The 21,099-nt window shown below is 42.5% G+C and overlaps 1 protein-coding gene across 3 annotated transcripts in view; it reads left to right on the plus strand.

Moving 5' to 3' along the window:
* The window catches only part of UHRF1BP1 (UHRF1 binding protein 1), a 77,132-nt gene that overhangs the window by 36,275 nt on the left and 19,758 nt on the right, over positions 1-21,099 (plus strand). For all 3 annotated transcript variants that reach the window (XM_030929271.1, XM_010389615.2, XM_030929272.1), the window contains exons 5-8: positions 4,431-4,620; positions 4,931-5,071; positions 5,503-5,673; positions 6,362-6,554. In XM_030929271.1, the coding sequence (XP_030785131.1) occupies positions 4,431-4,620; positions 4,931-5,071; positions 5,503-5,673; positions 6,362-6,554 (695 nt within the window). The remainder of the gene's footprint in view (positions 1-4,430; positions 4,621-4,930; positions 5,072-5,502; positions 5,674-6,361; positions 6,555-21,099) is intronic.

Consider the following 21,099-nt stretch of genomic DNA (forward strand, 5'->3'; position numbering starts at 1 on the left):
CGGGATTACAGGCTTGTAGAACTCTTCTCTCTGATGAGTTTGGTGGTCAATCATGACTCCATGTATTTGTCAAAACCCACAGAGCCGGCCGGGTGCAGTAGCTCACGCCTGTAATCCCAGCACTTTGGGAGGCTGAGGTGGGCAGATCGCGAGGTCAGGAGTTTGAGACTACAGAGCCAGCCGGGTGCAGTAGCTCACGCCTGTAATCCCAGCACTTTGGTAGGCTGAGGTGGGCAGATCACGAGGTCAGGAGTTCGAGATCAGCCTGGCCAACATGGTGAAACCCCGTCTCTACTGAAACAAAATACAAATATTAGCTGGGCGTGGTGGCACGCACCTGTAATCTCAGCTACTCCAGAGTCTGAGGCAGGAGAATTGCTTGAACCTGGGAGGCAGAGGTTGTAGTCAGCCAAGATCACATCACTGTACCCCAGCCTGGGCAACAGAGCAAGACTGTCTCAGGGAAAAAAACAAAACAAAACCCACAAAGCCATACGCCACAAAGAATGAGTTTTCCTGCATATAAGTTAAAAATATATAATAAAAGAGAATAGTGCTGCTGTGAACCTTCTTGTATGTATATCTTGTGAACATATGTACATGTTTCTATTTTATATTCCTAGCAGTAAAATTGCTGGCTTATGGTTTCTGTTTTTTGTAAATATTGCTAGATAGTTATTCGTAGTGATTGCACCAGTTTTTCCTCTAGCATTGCATGAAAGTTTTAGTTGCTCCATATCTGGTATTGTCTATCTTTTCATTTTAATCATCCTGGTGGGTGTGTAGTTGTATCACATTATGGTTTAATTTATATTTTTCCAATGATTGGTTTATTGGAATTTTGGATATATTGTTTTTCATAAAGCACTTGTGTAAGTGTTTTGCTCATTTATCTTTGGGTTGTATTTTTCTTAATTTGTAGAAGTTCTTTGTATATTCTGAAAACAAGTACTGGGTTAGATACATGTATTGTAGATATCTTCTACTCAGTACGGAATACTAAGATACTGATCACTGTTATTTTTTTTTAATTATTTTTTTTAATTTTTTTTTTTTTGAGACGGAGTTTTGCTCTTGTCACTCAGGCTAGAGTGCAATGGCGCAATCTCAACTCACTGCAACCTCCACCTCCTGGGTTCAAGTGATTCTCCTGCCTCAGCCTCCTGAGTAGCTGGGATTACAGGTGCCTACCACCATGTCCAGCTAATTTTTGTATTTTTAGTAGAGATGGGGTTTCACTATGTTGGCCAGGCTGGTCTCGAACTCCTGACCTCAGGTGATCCACCTGCCTCGGCCTCCCAAAATGCTGGGATTACAGGCACGAATCACTGTGCCTGGCCCACTCTTCATTTTTTTAAATTATTGAACAGAAATTATTCTGATGTAGTCCAGTATATCTTTTGTATATCTTTTTTTTTCACTTTATAGTTAGCACTTTTTGTATCTTGTTTAAGGAATCTTTCTATCCTAAGGCAGGAAGAGAGTCTCCTATATTTTCTTCTAAAAGCTTTATTGTTTGGCTTTTCACATTTAAATCTCTAGTCTGTCTTGGAACTGATTTTTTGTTGTTCTTGTTTGGTGAAGGTAGGCATCAATATTAATTTTTCTCTTTATGGATAGCTGCAAACTGACCATGCACCATTTATTGAAAAAACTATCTTTTTCACACTGCACTGTCACCTTTGTCATAAATCTAGTGACTCTCAGCATAGTTTTCATTTATGAGTGAGGTTGAGGATCATTTTCTTTCTTTCTTTTTTTTTTTTTGAGACGGAGCCTTGCTCTGTCACCAGGCTGGAGTGCAGTGGCGTGATCTCGGCTCACTGCAACCTCTGCCTCCCGGGTTCAGGCAATTCTCCTGCCTCAGACTCCTGAGTACCTGGGACTACAGGTGTGCACCACCACATGTAGCTAAATTTTGTATTTTTAGTAGAGACGGGGTTTCACCATGTTGGCCAGGATGGTCTTGATCTCTTGACCTTGTGATCTGCCCACCTCTGCCGCCCAAAGTGCTGGTATTACAGGCGTGAGCCCCTGTGCCCGGCCTTTTATTCTTTCTTTCCTTCTTTCTTTCTTCCTTCCTTCCTTCCTTTCTTTCTTTCTTCCTTCCTTTCTTCCTTTCTTTCTTCCTTTTCTTCCTTCCTTCCTTCCTTCCTTCCTTCCTTCCTTCCTTCCTTCCTTCCTTCCTTCCTTCCTTCCTTCCTTCCTTCCTTCCTTCCCTTCCTTCCCTTCCTTCCTTCCTTCCTTCTTCTTTCTTCTCTTTCTTCTCTTTCTTTCTTTTCTTCTCTTTCTCTCTTTCTTTCTTTCTCTCTCTCTCTCTCTCTCTTTCTTTCTTTCTTTCTTTCGAGACAGGATCTCACTCTGTCACTCGGGTTAGAGTGCATTGTCACGATCACAGCTCATTGCAGCCTAGACCTCTTCAGGCTCAGGTGATCCTTCCACCTCAGCCTCCCAAGTTGCTGGGACCAAAGGCATGTACCACCGTACCTGGCTAATTTTTTCTATTTTTTGTAGTGACCAGGTCTCACTATATTGCTGGGCTGAGCTCAAACTCCTAGGCTCAAGTGATGTGCCTGCTTTAGCCTCCCAAAGTGTTAGGATTACAGGCATGAGCCACTGTGCCTGGCGTTTTTTTCTTTTCTCCTTTTTCTTTTTTCTTTTTTTTTTTTTTCTGAGACAGAGTCTCACTCTGTCACCCTGGCTGGAGTGCAGTGGCGCAATCTTGGCTCACTGCAGCCTCAGTCTCCCGGGCTCAAGCGATCCTCCTATCTCAGCCTCTCAAGTAGCTGGGACTATGGGCATGCACCACCACACCTGGCTAATTTTTAAATTTTTTTGTAGAGAGTTTTTGTAGAGAGGGCATCTCCCTTTGTTGCCCAGGCCGGTCACAAACTCTTGTGCTCAAATGATCCTCCACCTTGGCCTCCTAAAGTGCTGGGATTACAGGTGTGAGTCACTGTGCACAGCCTCTTTATGTTTAATATCTATTTGCATTTATTTCTTCTGTGACCTGTCCACTTCTGTCAGGCTCTTGCTCTTTTTTCTCTCTGTTTTTTGAAGTTCTTTATACATTAGGGATACTAGTTCTTGGTGACATAAATTCCAAATATATATATATTTTTTCAGTTTGAATTTTCAAACCTCCTTTTATCTCTTGTAATGAGCAGTGATTTCACCTACATGTCAAGAATTGCTGTTTTCTTCACATCTAGAGGGACTTTATGTCCTTCCTTCCTCTCCTTTTGCCATTTCTGTCCTCTCACTGTGGAAGTATAGCTATATTCTTTGGGAAGCACAGTTGATCCTTGAATAGCACAAGTTTGAGCTGCAGGGGTCCATGCATATGCAGATTTTTTTCAACCAAATGCAGATCAAAAATATTGCAGGGTGCCACCCACATGGATAGTCGACTTTTCATATATGCAGATCCCTCAGGGGTGACTGTGGGATTTGAGCAGATTTTGGTAGGTGGTATTGGGGGGTCCTGGAACCAGTACTTTCACAAACCAAGGGATGACTGTATTTGACAGGGTCAAGGTGGGACTGATTTTGAACCTCTTATTCACCTGGCTGTACTGCTTTTCTTTCCACTACCCTTGCCGAGTATGCTCCATCTTTGAAGTTTTTTTTTTTTTTTTTTTTTTTGAGACCAGGTCTTGCTGTCGTGTCTTTGAAGATTTTATAGAAACCCTATGTCTCTTTTCTGTAGTTATACTTCCCCTCACAGACATTATCTAAATATTAGATAGTTTGTGGTCTATAAAAAGATTTATCAATTTATTCTTTCTAATACGAGGGAGATTGTTTCAAGGTCAACTCTTTCTCTTTTATTCCATTCTTTAAAAAAAAAATTTATAATTAAAGAAAGTACTGTCCGGGTGCGGTGGCTCACGCCTGTAATCCCAGCACTTTGAGAGGCCGAGGCGGGCAGATCACCAGGCCAAGAGATTGAGACCATCCTGGCCAACATGGTGAAACCCCGTCTCTACTAAAAATACAAAAATTAGGTGGGCGTGGTGGCACATGGTTCCCAGCTACTCCGGAGGCTGAGGCAGGAGAATACCTTGAACCTGGGAGGCGAAGATTGCAGTGAGTCGAGATCACGCCACTGCACTCTAACCTGGCGACAGAGTGAGACTCCATCTCATAAAAAAAAAAGGTACTGCAGCCAAGCCCAGTGGCTCATACCTGTGATCCCAGCTATTTCAGAGGCTGAGATGAGAGGATCACTTGAGGTCAGGAGTTCAAGGCTGCAGTGAACTGTGCTCATGCCACTGTACTCCAGCTTGGGTAACAGAGCGAGACCTTGTCTCAGAAAAATAAAAAAAGACTACTGTATTATCATTATAAAATAATTTAAACATCCCGCGTAAAGACTGTGCAGAAAGTCTCCCATGATTCTGATTGTTGGTCTACCTCATTTGTTGTAGTGAATATGGCTTTGCCGAAAAGGTGGTGGAAGGGATGTTTATCATCGTCAATTCTATCACCATCAAGATTCACTCCAAGGCCTTCCACGCTTCTTTTGAATTGTGGCAGCTCCAGGGCTATAGTGTCAACCCCAACTGGCAGCAGAGTGACCTTCGCCTTACCCGCATCACTGACCCCCGCCGAGGAGAGGTGACAGCCCCGTCATTGTGAGGGGAGAGAATGGAGAAAGATTCAAAGTCGGACTAATTAAAGGATATTATTCCCACGTTGTGGATTTCCTCAAATGTTCCCCATTCCTGGGAGCCCAGAGGCCTTTCTGTCCAGTGTTACTGCTACATCCTTTCCTTAATTATGGATCCCCAATTCACTGCTTTTTCTTGGTGGGATCCCAACTGAGAGTGCTGGGAGTCTCTGCTTTGCCAGTCTTTTTTCCTTGGACTTCTTGCTGCTTGGTTAATTTCATTCACAGGATTAAGGATTTTACTTTCTCTCCTCCCAGGTTTTAACATTTAAGGAAATAACTTGGCAAACACTCCGAATTGAGGCAGATGCTACAGACAATGGTGATCAGGACCCAGTCACCACTCCATTGAGGCTTATTACAAACCAAGGCAGGATCCAAATAGCCCTCAAAAGAAGAGTAAGTGTCTTCTCTGTCTTCATGAAAACTTCCATCTTTTATACTATGAGACAGCCTGGATTTGGTATTCCCTTATTGTTTGGAATGTTACTGGCCCCTGGAATGGCAGTTGAAGGGGAAAGGCCTATAATTCAGTGTTGCCCAACATCCTCTAGTAATAGACTGTTTCTACCTTCCTGTTTTCTTAGTTTTGGAAACTGCAATTTTTACCCATATGTAGGGACACTGACATAGGCACCTGGCAGTTGACTATTGCTGCTTTTTTTTAAATTAAGGAAACTTTAGTAGTTTTGTAAGAAATTGTCTCTCCAAAGTGCTTGATACTTTCACATATTGGAGATTGAAAAGCCGCTTCTGAAACTGATTGGGCAACACTTTGAAAGTTGGAATGAACAAGGTAACAAACCCCATGTTGTCTGTGGCTTCCTCAGACCAAAGATTGCAATGTGATATCCTCCAAGCTGATGTTCCTGTTGGATGACCTGCTCTGGGTGCTAACTGACTCACAGCTCAAGGCTATGATGAAGTATGCAGAGTCACTGAGTGAAGCCATGGAGAAGTCAGCCCAGCAAAGAAAGACCCTGGCCCCTGAACCTGTACAGGTTAGAGATGAAACAGACACCCTTGGTGTGCTAGGGACTCAGTAGGCCAGACCTAACTCATACTAATGTAGGTGGAATCTAGACTTTATTTGGGAAATTTGTTGTTTACTTCTGGTTATTCATAGGCTTTGCCTGCACCTCTGATTTTTTATTTATTCTGTTCACTGGGTACCTCCAGTGTATTAAGTATACAGTGCTGGCCACTGGAGAAGAAAAATGGAATACACCTCTTGTTCCTGTCCTTGGGGGTCTCACTGTCTTGAAAGATGGACCATAAATGAGTTATTACAGTATGGTGTGATATGCTGTAATAGAATAAACAATATGCCATGAGAGCACAAAGAAGAGGCATCTCACTACACAGGCTGAAAGAGAGCATTTAGGGAAGACATCCTAGAGGAAATATTTTAGCATCAGTCCACTAAGACCTGGTGGGCGAGAGCCGGGGGGGCAATTCAGAACTATGAACTGTATTCCAACGGTTATTAGACTAATTATAATTAGGCTTTGGGAGTTTGGGTGATATAATTGAAACAGACCTAAGTGAGCTACTAGGCCAACAGTTATGAGAGGGAAGGAACATCTTGCTAAACTGTGGTTTTCCTCAGGCTGGACCAAAGCTTAAGGAAAGCCTACAAAGGATCTTTTCAGGGTCTGGACTTCCTGTTTCTCTCTCTGTCACATGTAGATCACTCCACCAGCTCCCAGTGCCCAGCAGTCCTGGGCCCAGGCATTTGGTGGCAGCCAGGGCAACAGCAACAGCAGCAGCAGCCGCCTCAGCCAGTACTTTGAGAAATTTGATGTGAAAGAGTCCTCCTACCATCTGCTCATCTCCCGCCTGGACCTGCACATTTGTGATGATAGCCAGTCCCGAGAGCCAGGTACCCCATGAGGCCTGAGCCTGGGCTGGGTGGTCCACGTCACTGTCTAGTTTAGGGCAGAGCCTGGGGATGAAGGCTCTTTTCAAAAGACACTGTGGAGTACTTTGGTTGGTTTCCCTTAATCACAGGCATTCCTTGGGCCTCAGCCTTCCTGTGGTAGCCCTGTTTGTTTGAGGGCTGTTCAGCCTTTAGGGTGCAGTAGAACCACATGTCATACTTAATAAAATACAGATGTTGGGCCTCTCCCCAAACACCTCTAAATTAGTCTTCCGTGGTAGAGTTCAAGCAGTGTAAACTTTTTTTCCCACTCACCAAAGTTCCTTAGGCAATCCTAATGCTTATCAGAGGTTGAAAACGACTGGGGTGAGATTTTAGGTAAGTAAATTCAACTATAGGAAACCTCAGAATTTTTAGATTTGGGATCAGTTTAAATATTTATCGTGTGTAAATGTTCTCTTCCCAAGCAAGGTTATGTTGTAATCTCGACATACTTAGAACAACTAGCATTATGTATGTGTTTACATTTATTCAGCATGAAAAAAACTAATTGATTCATTGCTTTCCTTTATGAGCCCTGGGGAAATCACTTAATCTTCTGCTTAACCTGTTTGAGTTTCCACATTCGTGAAATTGAGTTAAATCATGTCTCACTCATTTACCTCAAAAGATGTTGTCGGTTGGGTGCGGTGGCTCAAGCCTGTAATCCCAGCACTTTGGGAGGCTGAGACGGGCGGATCACGAGGTCAGAAGATCGAGACCATCCTGGCTAACACGGTGAAACCCCGTCTCTACTAAAAAAATACAAAAAACTAGCCGGGCATGGTGGCAGGCGCCTGTAGTCCCAGCTACTTGGGAGGCTGAGGCAGGAGAATGGCGTAAAACCCGGGAGGCAGAGCTTGCAGTGGGCTGAGATCCGGCCACTGCACTCCAGCCTGGGCGACAAAGCGAGACTCTGTCTCAAAAAAAAAAAAAAAAGTTGTTGTCAGGCTCAAATGAGCCAATATGCTGAATTTGGAGGACCTTGATTATAGGCTAATATTAAGTTTTATTACACTGCTGCTTGTTTCTTCAAAACTATCTCTGTGTTCCCTTTAAGCTCTTCTTTGCCATCAGCTCTTGGTTTTTGATGCTTACATGTGGTATTAAATAGATATTTCTCTTGCTGGCTTATCTTCTCTGAAGGCTTTGTTTACCTTATAATAAGATCTGGATTCACTGGCCGGCACAGTGGCTCATGCCTGTAATCCCAATACTTTGGGAGGCTGAGGTGAGAGGATTGCTTGAGTTTAGGAGTTTGAGACCAGCCTGGGCAACATGGCAAAACCCTTCTCTACAAAAAATTTAAAAATTAGCCATAGATCAGCTGCAGTGGCTCACACCTGTAGTCCTAACACTTTGGGAGGCTGAGGTGGGAGGATCGCTTAAGCCCAGGAGTTTGAGACCAGCCTGGGCAATATAGTGAGACTCTATCTTTTAAAAAAGTAATTAGCCAGGTATGGTGGTATGTCCCTATAGTTCTAGCTACTCAGGAGGCTAAGGTGGGAGAATTGCTTGAGCCCAGGAGCTTGAGGTTGCAGTGAGCCATGATTTGTGCCACCATACTCCAGCCTGGGTGACACAGTGAAATCCTGGTTCAAAAAAAAATCTTGACTCTGTTTCCTTGGGTGACCTGCCTATTCATTTCTTCTGGGGCACCAAGCAGCACTGCCTCTCCTGCTTGACTACTCCTTGGTGTTAAAGTTATTTCAACCCTCCTCTACTCTCATTCTGAAAGGAAAGAAAGGAGCAATGACAGTGCAAAGATTGTTTTTACCACCACAGAAAATAATTTGCCACTCACTCATTTTGGAAGTTTGTTACTAAAACAAGTATTATTTTGTTTAGTTTTTTCTTCCAAGTGTTACCTAAAGGCTTTGGGTGTTTTTTGGTTTGATTGTTTAGATTTTGTTTTTAATCGTTTCAGAAGTCCTAATTAAGAGTACACGATTGAGAGTTTCACCCTGTCACTTGATGAGGGATGTTTAGTACTGTTCTCTTCAAGTGCCAGAGTTCTGTAATCATACAAAGATGTGAATGACTGTAGCTTTACCATTCATTTATTAAACTATATTGATCTTTTTGGTGGAATTTAAGGAAGTTTTAGATGAGACATTTTAAAATACGGGAATAATTCGCAGCCTACCATACCCAGGTGTGGTATAGGGGCAGAGATCAGGGAGAGTTCTTGTAACTCTGTCTGGGATTTGGGGAGAAAGGGGAAGGGATAACTAGGTAACATAGAAAGGGCTTCAAGACTTTCTGGAGTTGTTCTGTCCAGTACAGTAGCCACTAACCACATGTGACTACTGGGCACTTGAAATGTGGCTGATTCAAATTGAGATGTTCTGTAAAGGTAAAATAAACATTGGATTTCAAAGATATGTGTGAGGTCCATGACTATGCCAAAGTCATGACCAGAGTTAGGTTCCAGCCCATGCTGAGGTTAAGGGGAGTGGGTGGATGGGCAGATAGCTGAAAGAACACTTGGTCGGGGGGGCAGTGCGGGTCGGGGGGGAGGGAGGTGAAATGTACTTTTATTTAGCAGCTAGCTCTCTCACCAACAGCTCTCTCACACTGTCCCGGCTGCTTGTTCCGGGTGCTCCCATACAGAGAGCTGCGTGGGTGGCTCTCCCTTGCCTTCAGGGTCAGCAGCTTAACTCTTTCCCTCTGGGCACAACCCAGTTCCTGGCTCTCCCCTGCCTGTCTGCCAGACAGCCAGTCTCCCTTACAGGGGTCAGTAGCTTCACTCTCTCTGGGTGCCAGCACCTGCTCCCTTACAGGGGTCAGTAGCTTCACTCTCTCTGGGCGCCAGCACCTGCACAAGAGCCGTGCCATGCTGTGCTGTGCCAAACTGAGCCCCAAGAGCTTAGCATCAGCAGGGCAGTTATGCCTTTTACAGACAATAGTGGTACAGGGCCAAGGGATGGCCTTCCTATGTTATGGCTACATGGCTGTGATAACAGGTGGAGTTATACGGTGCTCTAAACTTGCTGAGTCATGCAGGCCTGGACATCTGCCTAGGCATATTCCTTGACCAAAGCACATCCATGTACTTTACAATATGGTACCAAAAAAGAGTGTAAACCACCTCAATAATTATTTTCATGTTGATTCCATGTTGAAATAACATTTGGGTATATTGGTTTAAATACATATTATTGACCAGGCTTGGTAGCTCACACCTGTAATCCCAGCACTTTGGGAGGCCAAGGGCGGTGGATCGCCTGAGGTCAGGAGTTCGAGACCAGCCTGGCTAACATGGTGAAACCCCGTCTCTACTTAAAAAACAAACAAAAAAACAAAAATTAGCTGGGCATGGTGGCAGGCACCTGTAATCCCACCTACACGGGAGGCTGAGGTAGGAGAATTGCTTGAACCCAAGAGGTGGAGGTTGCAGTGAGCCAAGATTGCACCATTGTGCTTCAGCCTGGGGGACAAGAGCGAGACTTCGTCTCCAAAAATAAAAAATAAATAAATAAATAAATATTATTGCCATTAATTTCACTATTTATTTTTATTTTTTGAGACAGAGTTTTGCTCTGTTGCTCGGGCCGGAGTGCGGTGGCGCAATCTCGGCTCACTGCAAGCTCTGCCTTCCGGGTTCACACCATTCTCCTGCCTCAGCCTCCCAAGTAGCTAGGACTGTAGGCACCTGCCATCACGCCCGGCTAATTTTTTTGTATTTTTAGTAGAGGTGGAGTTTCACTGTGTTGGCCAGGCTGATCTTGAACTCCTGACCTCAAGTGATCCACCCACTTCAGTCTCCCAAAATGTTGGGATTACAGGCATGAGCCAGTGCGCCCAGCCCCAGTCTATATTTCTATTAGATATCATTACTTTAGAATTATCTGTCTAATATGGTATTAAATTGCCACATGCAGCTATTTACATTAAAATGAAAATTACAATTAAAAGTTCATTTTCATGTTAATTAAAATTAAAATTAGTTCTTTATTTGCTCTAGCCACATTTCAGTTGCTCAGTATAGTCTATAAGCCATAGAACACCTCCATCATCACAGAAAGTTCTTTGGACAGTGCTGCTCTAGAGACTACTTGAAGGCTACACCTGTTGCTTTTTTAAAATTAAGGGGTATGATAGCCTGGATGTTGGAGCTGCTGACTAACATGCTCGCCTATCCCTTGGTATTAGAGGTGAAATGATCGAAAACTGGATGGGTCATTGGGGTCAGTACTGTCTTGAGGTGGGACAGCACTGTCTTTTAAAATCAAACTGGATGGCAAAGATAGAAGTAAGGCTTCCCCCAGAAAATAAAAAAAAGAAAAAAATCAAACTGGAGCTCACATTTCAGGCCTCTGAGAGAAGATTGGTGATTGATAGGGAAGAGAGCACCACCTGCTTTTTAACTGTTTTCTCTTAGGGTAAAGCCTGTTAGCCAAAAGCTTTCCTTATTTCTCTTTTTTAAGGGCAGGCTATCCTCTTCCCACTAGTTCACTAGAGAATTATAGTCATTTATATACACTATTTACCATTTATGTCTCATATATGATTATGTGTTTACAATTAGATATGTCGATAATTGTTAATTATATTTGATTCCAATTCTACACCATACTATAATATGCTCATTCCATGTAGTTTATTGTTCTTTTGCCTCTAAGCAACTCCAGCAGAGGAAGCATGGTTGTGGAACCTTCTTCCTCCAGTAGCCTAGGTTATGCATTTTCAGCTGAGATGATATCACCCCAAACAGGTGAAAATTGGCTCTTTTCTTTGAAGCTGTATTGAGATACAGTCTCTTACCATACCGTTCATACATTTACAATATATAACTCAGTGTTTTTTGATATATTCATAGGGTTGTATAACCATCTCAATGATCTAATTTTAGAACATTTTGTTTCTCCTAAAAGAAACCCTGTATCCATTTGCTGTCACGCCCCATGTCGAATTCCTAAGCAACCACTAATCTATTTTTGATATTTGCCTATTCTGGAAATTAAAAATTGGTTTCAGGGGTGCAGTGGGGCTCTTAGATAGAACAATCATCTGTGGCCCTCTAAAGCTTAACCCATCCAGGCATGGTGGCTCACACCTGTAATCCCAGCACTTTGGGAGGCTGAGATGGGAAGATTGCTTGAGCCCAGGAGTTCTATTTTTTAAAAAAAATTAAAAAGTAAAAAATAAAGTTTAACCTGACTGACAAAATTTTATTCCTTAGTAGTTAATTTATCTCACTGGGTTTTCTGGGGCATTACGTGAGCAGCATTGACAGTGAGTTCATGGAAGATACACAAAATGTGTGGAAGATCAGTGTTACAAACTATGACAAGCAGATGGCTGTGGTTGGAGGACTTTCTCTCAATCACTTGCTCCATCTCAAAGTTATATGGTGAGAGGTGGCCTGCAACTGCCTTTTGGCTGCCGTTGGCTGCTTTGCTAGTGTTACTTATGTTTGATCCTCAGTACTTTTGTGATTTGAACTTTGAGTATTAGATGAAAATACTTTATTTTAAAATTTTATTTACTTATTTTTTTGAAACAGGGTCTTGTTCTGTTACCCAGTTTGGAGTGTCATGGCATGATCATAGTTCACTGAAGCCTCAACTTCCCAGACTCAAACGATCTTCCCACCTCAGCCTCCCAAGTAGCTGGGACTACAGGCATGTGTCACCACACCTGGCTAATTTTTGTATTTTTTGTAGAGATGAGGTCTTGCTATGTTACCAGGGCTGGTCTTGAACTCCTGAGCTCAAGCTGTCCTTCTGCCTCGGCCTCCTAAAATGTTGGGATTAAGGGTGTGAGCCACTGCACCTGATCTATGTTATTTCTATTTTATTTTATTTTATTTTTGCCCGCATGTCTATATACAATTCAGAAAATATGTTTTATTATTTAATTCTGTAAAAGTTATTCAGTTCATCGTTAAGTTAATCAAGTGCTGAAAAAATGTTGACACTATCTGAATGAGTAATAGTTTAAAAGTTATTTTCTTTTTTCTTTTTAATTTTTATGGATAATAGGTTATATGTTTATGGGATACAGGAGATATTTTTATACAGGCATACAATACATAATTATCACATCAAGGTTAATCGGTTATCTATCGCCTCAAGCATTTATTATTTATTTGTGTTATAATCATTCTAATTTTACTCTTTTAGTTATTTATTTTTTATTTTTTATTTTTTTTGAGACGGAGTCTAGCTTAGTCGCCCAGGCTGGAGTGCAGTGGCGCGATCTCGGCTCACTGCAAGCTCCGCCTCCCGGGTTCACGCCATTCTCCTGCCTCAGCCTCCCAAGTAGCTGTGACTACAGGCACCTGCTGCCATGCCCGGCTAATTTTTTGCATTTTTAGTAGAGATGGAGTTTCACCGTGTTAGCCAGGATGGTCTCGATCTCCTGACCTTGTGATCCGCCCGCCTCGGCCTCTCAAAGTGCTGGGATTACAGGCGTGAGCCACCATGCCCGGCCTCTTTCAGTTATTTTTAAATGTACAATAAATTATTGTTGACTTAGGTTGCTTCCAAATCTTGGCTATTATGAATAGTGCTGCAGTAAACATGAGAGTGCAGATATCTCTCGGGCATACTGATTTCATTTCCTTTGGAAAAATACCAGTAGTAGGATTGCTGGATCATATAGTAGTTCTATCTTTAGTTTTTTGAGGAACCTCCATACTCTTCTCCATAGTAGTTATACTAATTTACATTCCCACCAACAGTGTCCAGGGGTTCCCTTTTCTTTACATCTTTGCCACCATTCGTTTTTGCCTATCTTTTGAATAAAAGCCATTTTTACTGGGGTAGGATGACATCTCATTGTAGTTTTATTTTGTTTTGGTTTGTTTTTTTTTTTTGAGACAGAGTCTCACTCTGTTGCCCAAGCTGGAGTGCAGTGGCGTGATCTCAGCTCACTGCAAGCTTCATCTCCCAGGTTCACGCCATTCTCCTGCCTCAGCCTCCTGAGTAGCTGGGACTACAGGCACTCACCACCATGCCTGGCTAATTTTTTTTGTATTTTTAGTAGAGACGGGGTTTCACCATGTAAGCCAGGATGGTCTCGATCTCCTGACCTCATGAGCCACCCGCCCCGGCCTTCCAAAGTGTTTGGGATTACAGGCGTGAGCCACCGCGCCAAGCCTGGTTTGTTTTTGAGACAGAGTCTTGCTGTGTTGCCCGGGCTGGGGTGCAGTGACAAGATGTCAGCTTACTGCAACCTCTGCCTCTGGGATTACAGGCACTCGTGACCATGACAGGCTAATTTTTGTATTTTTAGTAGACAGGATTTCACTATGATGGCTAGGCTGGTGTTGAACTCCTGGTTTCAAGTGATCCATCTGCCTCAGCTTCCCAAAGTGCTAGAATTACAGGCATGAGCCGCTGTACGCAGCCTCATTGTGGTTTTGATTTTCATTTCTCTGGTGATCCATGATATTAAGCACTTTTTCATATGCCTGTTTGTCATTTGTATGTCTTCTTTTGATAAATGTCTATTCAGGTCTTTTGCCCATTTTTAATTGGATTATTAGATTTTTTTTGCTGTTAAGTTCCGTATTTATTTGGTTATTAATCCCTTGCCAGATGAATAGTTTGCAAATGTTTTCTCCCATTGTGTGGGTTGTCTCTTCACTTTGTTGACTGCTTCTTTTTCGGTGCAGAGGCTTTTTAACTTAATGTCATCCCATTTGTCCATTTTTGCGATGGTTGCTTGTACCTTGGGAGCGTTACTCAAGAAATCTTTGTCCAGACCAATGTTGTGGAGAGTTTCCCCAGTGTTTTCTTGTAGTAGTTTCATAGTTTGAGGTCTTAGACTTAAGTCTTTAATCCATTTTGATTTGATTTTCATATATGGCAAGAGATAGGGGTCTAGTTTCATTCTTCTACATATGGATATCCAGTTTTCCTAGAACCAGTTATTGAAAAGACCATCCTTTCCCCAATGTATGTTCTTAATACCTTTGTCAGCAATGAGTTCACTGTAGATGTAGATGTATGGATTTGTTTCTGAGTTCTTTATTTTGTTCATTAGTCTGAATGTCTGTTTTTATTTCATGCTGTTTTGGTTATAGCACCGTAGTATAATTTGAAGTCAGGTAACATGATTCCTCCAGTTTTGTTCTCTTTGCTCAGCTGGCTTTGGCTATTCTGTTTTCTTTTTTTTGTGGTTCCATATACATTTTAGGATTATTTTTCCCATTTCTGTGAAGACTATCATTGGTATCTATTTTTGTTTTGCGACAGGGTCTTGCTCTGTTGCCCAGGCTGGATTGCAGTGGTACAATCATGACTCACTGCAGCCTCAACCTCCTAGGCTCAAGTGATCCTCCCACTTCAGCCTCCTGAATAGCTGGGACTACAAGTGCACACTACCATGCCCGGCTAATTTTTAAATTTTTTATAGAGATGCAGTCTCCCTATGTCACCCAGTCTGGAGTCATTGGTATTTTTATAGGGATTGCATTGAAGCTGTAGGTTGCTGGGGTGGTATAGACAATGTTGATTCTCTAATCCATGAACATGGAATATCTTTCCATTTTTTGTGTCCAATTTTTTTTTCTTTTATTCCTTCCTTCCCTCCCTCCCCCTTCCCTCCCCTCCCCTCACCTTCCCTGCTTTCCTCGCTTCCACTTTTTTGAGACAGAGCCTTGCTCTGTCACCCAGGCTGGAGTGCAGTGGTGCAATCTCAGCTCACTTCATCCTCCACTTCCTGGGTTCAAGCGATTCTCCTGCCTCAGCCTCTGGAGTAGCTGAGATTACAGGCACCTACCACCACGCCTGGCTAATTTTTGTAGTTTTAGTAGAGATGGGGTTTCACCATGTTGGCCAGGCTGGTCTCGGACTCCTGACCTCAAGTGATCCACCTGCCTTGGCCTCCCAAAGTGCTGGGATTACAGGCATGAGCCCAGCCCTCCTCAGTTTCTTGCGTCAGTGTTTATAGTTTTTGTTATAGAGATCTTTCACTTCTTTGGTTAAGTTTATTCCTATAAACTTAGGAATTGTAAATGGGGTTACTCTCTTGATTTCTTTTTAAGATTGTTTGCTGTTGGCTTATTGAAATGCTACTGATTTTTGTGTGTTGATTTTATATTCTGCAACTTTACTGAATTTGTTTATTGGTTCTGATAGTTTTTTGGTGGAGTCTTTAGATTTTTTCAAATATAAGAGATCATATCATCTGCAAACAAGGATAATTTGACTTCTTCCTTTCCAATTTGGATACTCTATTCTTACTGTTGTCTGATTGCTGTAGCTAGGACTTCCAATACTATGTTGAACAACAGTGGTGAAAGTGGGCCTCCTTATCTTGTTCCAAATCTTAAAGGCTTTCAGTTTTCCCCCATTGAGTATGATAATAGGTACAAGTCTGTTGTATATATGTTTTATTATGTTGAGTTATGTTCCTTCCATACACAGTTTTTTGAAGGTTTCTCTCATGAGTGATGTTGAATTTTATCAAGTGCTTTTTCAGTATCAGGTAAAATGATCATATATTTTTGTTCTTCATTCTGTGATATGTTGTATCTTATAGATTGTTTTGCATATTTGGATCATCCTTGAATCCCTGGAGTAAATCCCAGTTGGTCAGGATGAATGGTCTTTTTAATGTGTGGTTGAATTCCATTTGCTAGTATTTTTTTGAGGATTTTTGCATCAGTGTTTATCAGGAAGATTAGCCTGTAGTTTTCTGTTTTCTTTTTCTTTTTTTTTTCTCCCAAGAACATTTTCATGTAGGAAGTTTTCTTTTTGATGTGTCTTTGTCTGATTTTGTTATTGGGGCATACTGGCTTCACAGAATGATTCGGGAAGTATTCCTTCCTCCTCTGTTTTTTTGGAATAGTTTGAATAGGATAGGTATTAGTTCTTCTTTAAATGTTTGGTAAAATTCAGCAGTGAACCTATTGGGTCTTGGGCTTTTCTTTGCTGGGAGACTTTTTATTATACCTTTGATCTCATTACTTGCTGTTGTCTATTCAGGTTTTGGATTTCTTCATGGTTTGATCTTGGTAGGCTGTATATAGCTAAGCATTTATCCTTTTCTTCTAGGTTTTCCAATTTATTGCTCATGGTAGTCTTTACTGATTTTTTGAATTTCTGCAGTATTGGTTGTAGTGTCTCCTTTTTCATCTCTCATTTTATTTATTTGGGTCTTCTCTCTTTTTTCTTAGTCTGGGGAAAAGTTTATCAATTTTGTTTATCTTTTCAAAAAAACTTTTTATTTTGTTGATCTTTTCTATTGTTTTTGTTTCATTTATTTCTGCTTGATCTTTTTTTTATTATGTATTTTCTTCTATTAATTTTGGATTTGGTTTGTCCTTGCTTTTCTAGTTCTTTAAGATGTATCATGAGGTTATGTACTTGAAATTTTTCTACTTTTCTTTTTTTCCTTTCTTCTTCTTTTTTTAAATTTTTTCGAGAGAGCCTTACTCTGTCACCCAGTCTGGATACAGTGGTGCAATCTTGGCTCACTGCATCCTCTGCCTCCTGGGCTCAGATGATCCTCCATCCTCAGCCTCCTAACTAGCTGAGACTACAGACGTGCACTACCACGCCAGGCTAATTTTTTTTTTTTTTTTTTTTTTTCTGTAGAGATGAGGTTTTGCCATGTTGCCCAGGCCTGTCTTGAACTCCTGGATTCAAGGGATCTGCCTGCCTTGGCCTCCCAAAATGCTAGGATTATAGGCTTGAGCCTGGGAAGTAAAGGCTGCAGTGAGCCATGATTGCACCAGTGCACTCCAGCCCAGGCAACAGAGCAAGACCCTGTCTCAAAAAAAAAAAAAAAAAAAAAAAATTCAGGGCTGGGCGCGGTGACTCATGGCTGCAATCCCAACACTTTGGGAGGCCGGGGGGCGGGGGGGCAGATTACTTGAGGTCAGGAGTTCAAGACCAGCCTGGCTAACATGGCAAAATCCTGTTTCTACTAAAACTACAAAAATTAGCTTGGCGTGGTGGCAGGTGCCTGTAATCCCAGCTACTTGGGAGGCTGAGGCAGGAGAATCACTCGAACCCAGGAGGTGGAGGTTGCAGTGAGCCAAGATCATGCCATTGCACTCCAGCCTGGGCAACAGAGTAAGACTTGGTCTCCAAAAAAAAAAAATATATATATATATATATATGTGTGTGTGTGTGTGTGTGTGTGTGTGTGTGTGTGTATATGTATATAGATATATGTGTATATGTGTATATAGATATGTGTGTGTGTGTGTATATATGTGTGTATATATATATATATGTATATATAACTATTTCTTTCTCTTTTTTTAGTTTTAATTTGCATGGAATACCTTTTTCCATCCCTTTATTTTTCGGTCTATTTGTGTCTTTGTAGGTGAATTGTGTTTCTTGTAGGGAACAGATTATTGGGTTTTGTTTTTTAATCTATTCAACCATTCTGTGTCTTTTGATTGGAGTGTTTAGTCTGTCGTTTGATTGGAGTGTTTAGTCTGCTTACATTCAATGTTATTATTGATAAGTTCCTGTCATTTAATTTGTTTTCTGGTCTTCTTTTCCTTCTGACTTTCCTTCCTGTCTTCCTTTCTGTGAAGGCGATTTCCTCTAGTGCTACATTTTAGTTTCTTGCATTTTTTTGTGCATCTGTTGTAGATTTTTTCTTTTTCTTATTTTTTTGTTTTTGGAGACAAAGTCTTGCTCTGTCACCCAGGCTGGAGTGCAGTGGCATGATCTCAGCTCACTGCAACCTCCGCCTCCTGGGTTCAAGCAATTCTTGTGCCTGAGCCTCCTGAGTAGCTGGGATTACAGGCATGCACCACTGCACCCAGCTAAGTTTTGTATTTTCAGTAGAGATGAGGTTTCGCCATGTTGGCCAGGCTGGTCTCAAACTCATGGCCTCAAGTGATACACCTGTCTTGGCCTTCCAAAGGACTACAGGCATGCACCACCACAACTGGCTAATTACAGGCATGAGCCACTGCACCCAGCCAGTTTGTTTTTTATTTGAAATTACCACGAGGCTTACAAATAACATCTTATATCCCATTATTTTAAACTGATGACAACTTAGCACTGTACAAAAACCAACTAACAAACAAGCAAAGAGGAAATTAACAAAAACTCTAACTTCATCTCCCTGGTTTTTAACTTTTTGTTGTTTTTCTTTACATTTTATTATACTGTCTGTGTCTTGAAAAGTTGTAGTTATTTTTGATAGGTTCATCTTTTAGTCTTTCTATTCAAGATATGAGTAGTTCATACACCATAATCAGAGGGTTATAATATTCTATATTTGTCTCTGTAGTTATTATTTTCAGTGAGTTTTATACCATCAGATGATTTCTTATTGCTCGTTAACGTCCTTTTCTTTCAGATTGAAGAACTCCCTTTTGTATTTCTTGTAGGACACATCTGGTGTTGATGAAATCCCTCAGCCTTTTCTGTTTGGGAAATTATTTCTCCTTCATGTCTGAAGCATATTTTCATGGATATACTATTCTAAGATAAAAATTTTTTCCTGGTCTGGCGCAGTGGCTCATGCCTGTAATCCCAGCACTTTGGGAGGCTGAGGCAGGCGGATCACTGAGGTTGGGAATTCGAGACAAGCCTGACCAACATGGAGAAACCCTGTCTCTACTAAAAAAAAATACAAAATTAGCTGGGCGTGGTGGTACATTCCTGTAATCCCAGCTACTCGGGGGGCTGAGGCAGGAGAATCGCTTGAACCTGGGAGGCGGAGGTTGTGGTGAGCCAAGATCGTGCCACTGCACTCCAGCCTGGGTGACAAGAGCAAAACTCAGTCTCAAAAAAAAAAAAAAAGTTTTTTTCCTTCATCACTTTAAATATGTCATGCCTCTCTCTCCTAGCAGACTGAGAAGTCTGCTGCCAGACATATTGAAGCTCCTTTGAATGTTACTCAAGGCCCAAGAGCTCTTCAGTCAGCTTGTGGTGAATGCTCTCAGGTCTGGGTCTCTCCTTTCAGAGCCGTGGGCCCCCCTCTGGCCCAGGGCAGGTCCAGAGATGTCATCTAGGAGCTAAGGCCTGGAATCGGGGACCCTAGGAACCTACTTGGTACACTACCCCATTATGGCTGAGCTGGTACCCAGCTGCAAGACAAAGTCCCCTTTTCTCTTCTCTCTTCTTTCCTCAAGCAGGAGGAGTCTCTCCTTGTGGCCACCACAAGTAAGAGTGCACGAGATCACACCTGAAGCCAGCACAGCCCTGGGTCTCAACCAAGGCCCATGGCGAATACTGTCTAGGTGCTGCTCCTGTTTATTCAAGGCCCAAGGGCCTTTTAGTCAGCAGGCTATGAATCCCTCCAGGACTGGGTCCTTCCCTTCAAGGCAGTGGGTTCCATTCGGACCCAGGATCTGTTGTATCTAGAAATGTCATCTGGGAGCTACAGGCCTCGAATGGGGGCCTCAGGACTCTGCCTGGGGCCGTGTTCTATAATAGTTGAGCTGGTATCCAAATTGCAAGACAAAGTCCTCTGTATTCGCCCCTCTCCTCTCCTCTCCTCTCCTCTCCTCTCCTCTCCTCTCCTCTCCTCTCCTCTCCTCTCCTCTCCTCTACTCTCCTCAAGTGCAAGGAAACAGTCTCTCCCAGAGCTGCAAACTGTGCTGCATGGGGTTGGGGGAGGGGTGATGCAAGCATTCCTTTGGCTATCCCAGCTGATGTTTCGCTAGGTCACTTGCACCCCAAGTCCACTGGCTCTCATCCCAGCATAGCATCAATAGTTGCTCAGGGATTAACAATCCTTGTGGCTTTTCAAATTTCTTAAGGATTCTAGAGCACTTTAGCATGCAGTGGTAGGGCTAGCCAGAACTCAGGTAATAACCTCTAATAACCTCTGGGATGGATGATTCCTCTCTGACTAGGGCTGGTCTAAATGCTCTGTGGGCACTGGCAGAATTCTGCCCTGTGTTGGCTTTCTGCTGTGGCAGCACCGAGTTCCAATGCAAAGTCCCATAATTACTATGAGGTCTCTCCCCGAAGCACACGGATGCTGTCTGAGCCATGAGGCCACTGCCAGGAGGCTGGGGGTAGGGTGGTGTCGGCAATTCAAGACTGTCTTTTCCACCTTCTTTGGTGCATCTTTCTGTAATATTATGTTAAAACTGGGTACTGTGATCACTCATCTGATTTTTGGTTCTTAGGAAGATGATTTCCTGTGTGGATAGTTATGTTTTGTTTGTTTTTTGCGACGGGGTCTTGCTCCATTGCCAAGCAGGCTAGAGTGCAGTTGTGCAATCACAGCTCACTGCAGTAAACTCTCAGGCTCAGGGGATCCTCCTGCCTCAGCCTCCTGACTGAGGCTAGGACTCCCGACTGGGACTACAGGCATGCCCCACCATACTCAGCTATTTAAAAAACTTTTTTTTGTGGCAAGGGGAGCAGTTTTGCCCTGTTGTCCAGGCCCACCTCAGCCTTCCAAAATGCTGAGATTACAGGAATGAGCCACCATGCCCAGCCTGGATAGTTGTTCAATTTGATGTTCTTGCTGAATAATCACTGGAGGGGGTGTGTTTGGCCATCTTGCTCTACCTCCTCCTCTAAAAGTTCTTTTCTTTTCTTTTTTTCTTTTCTTTTTTTGA

Source organism: Rhinopithecus roxellana, chromosome 4 (assembly GCF_007565055.1).
Source record: "Rhinopithecus roxellana isolate Shanxi Qingling chromosome 4, ASM756505v1, whole genome shotgun sequence".
Lineage (NCBI taxonomy): Eukaryota > Metazoa > Chordata > Mammalia > Primates > Cercopithecidae > Rhinopithecus > Rhinopithecus roxellana.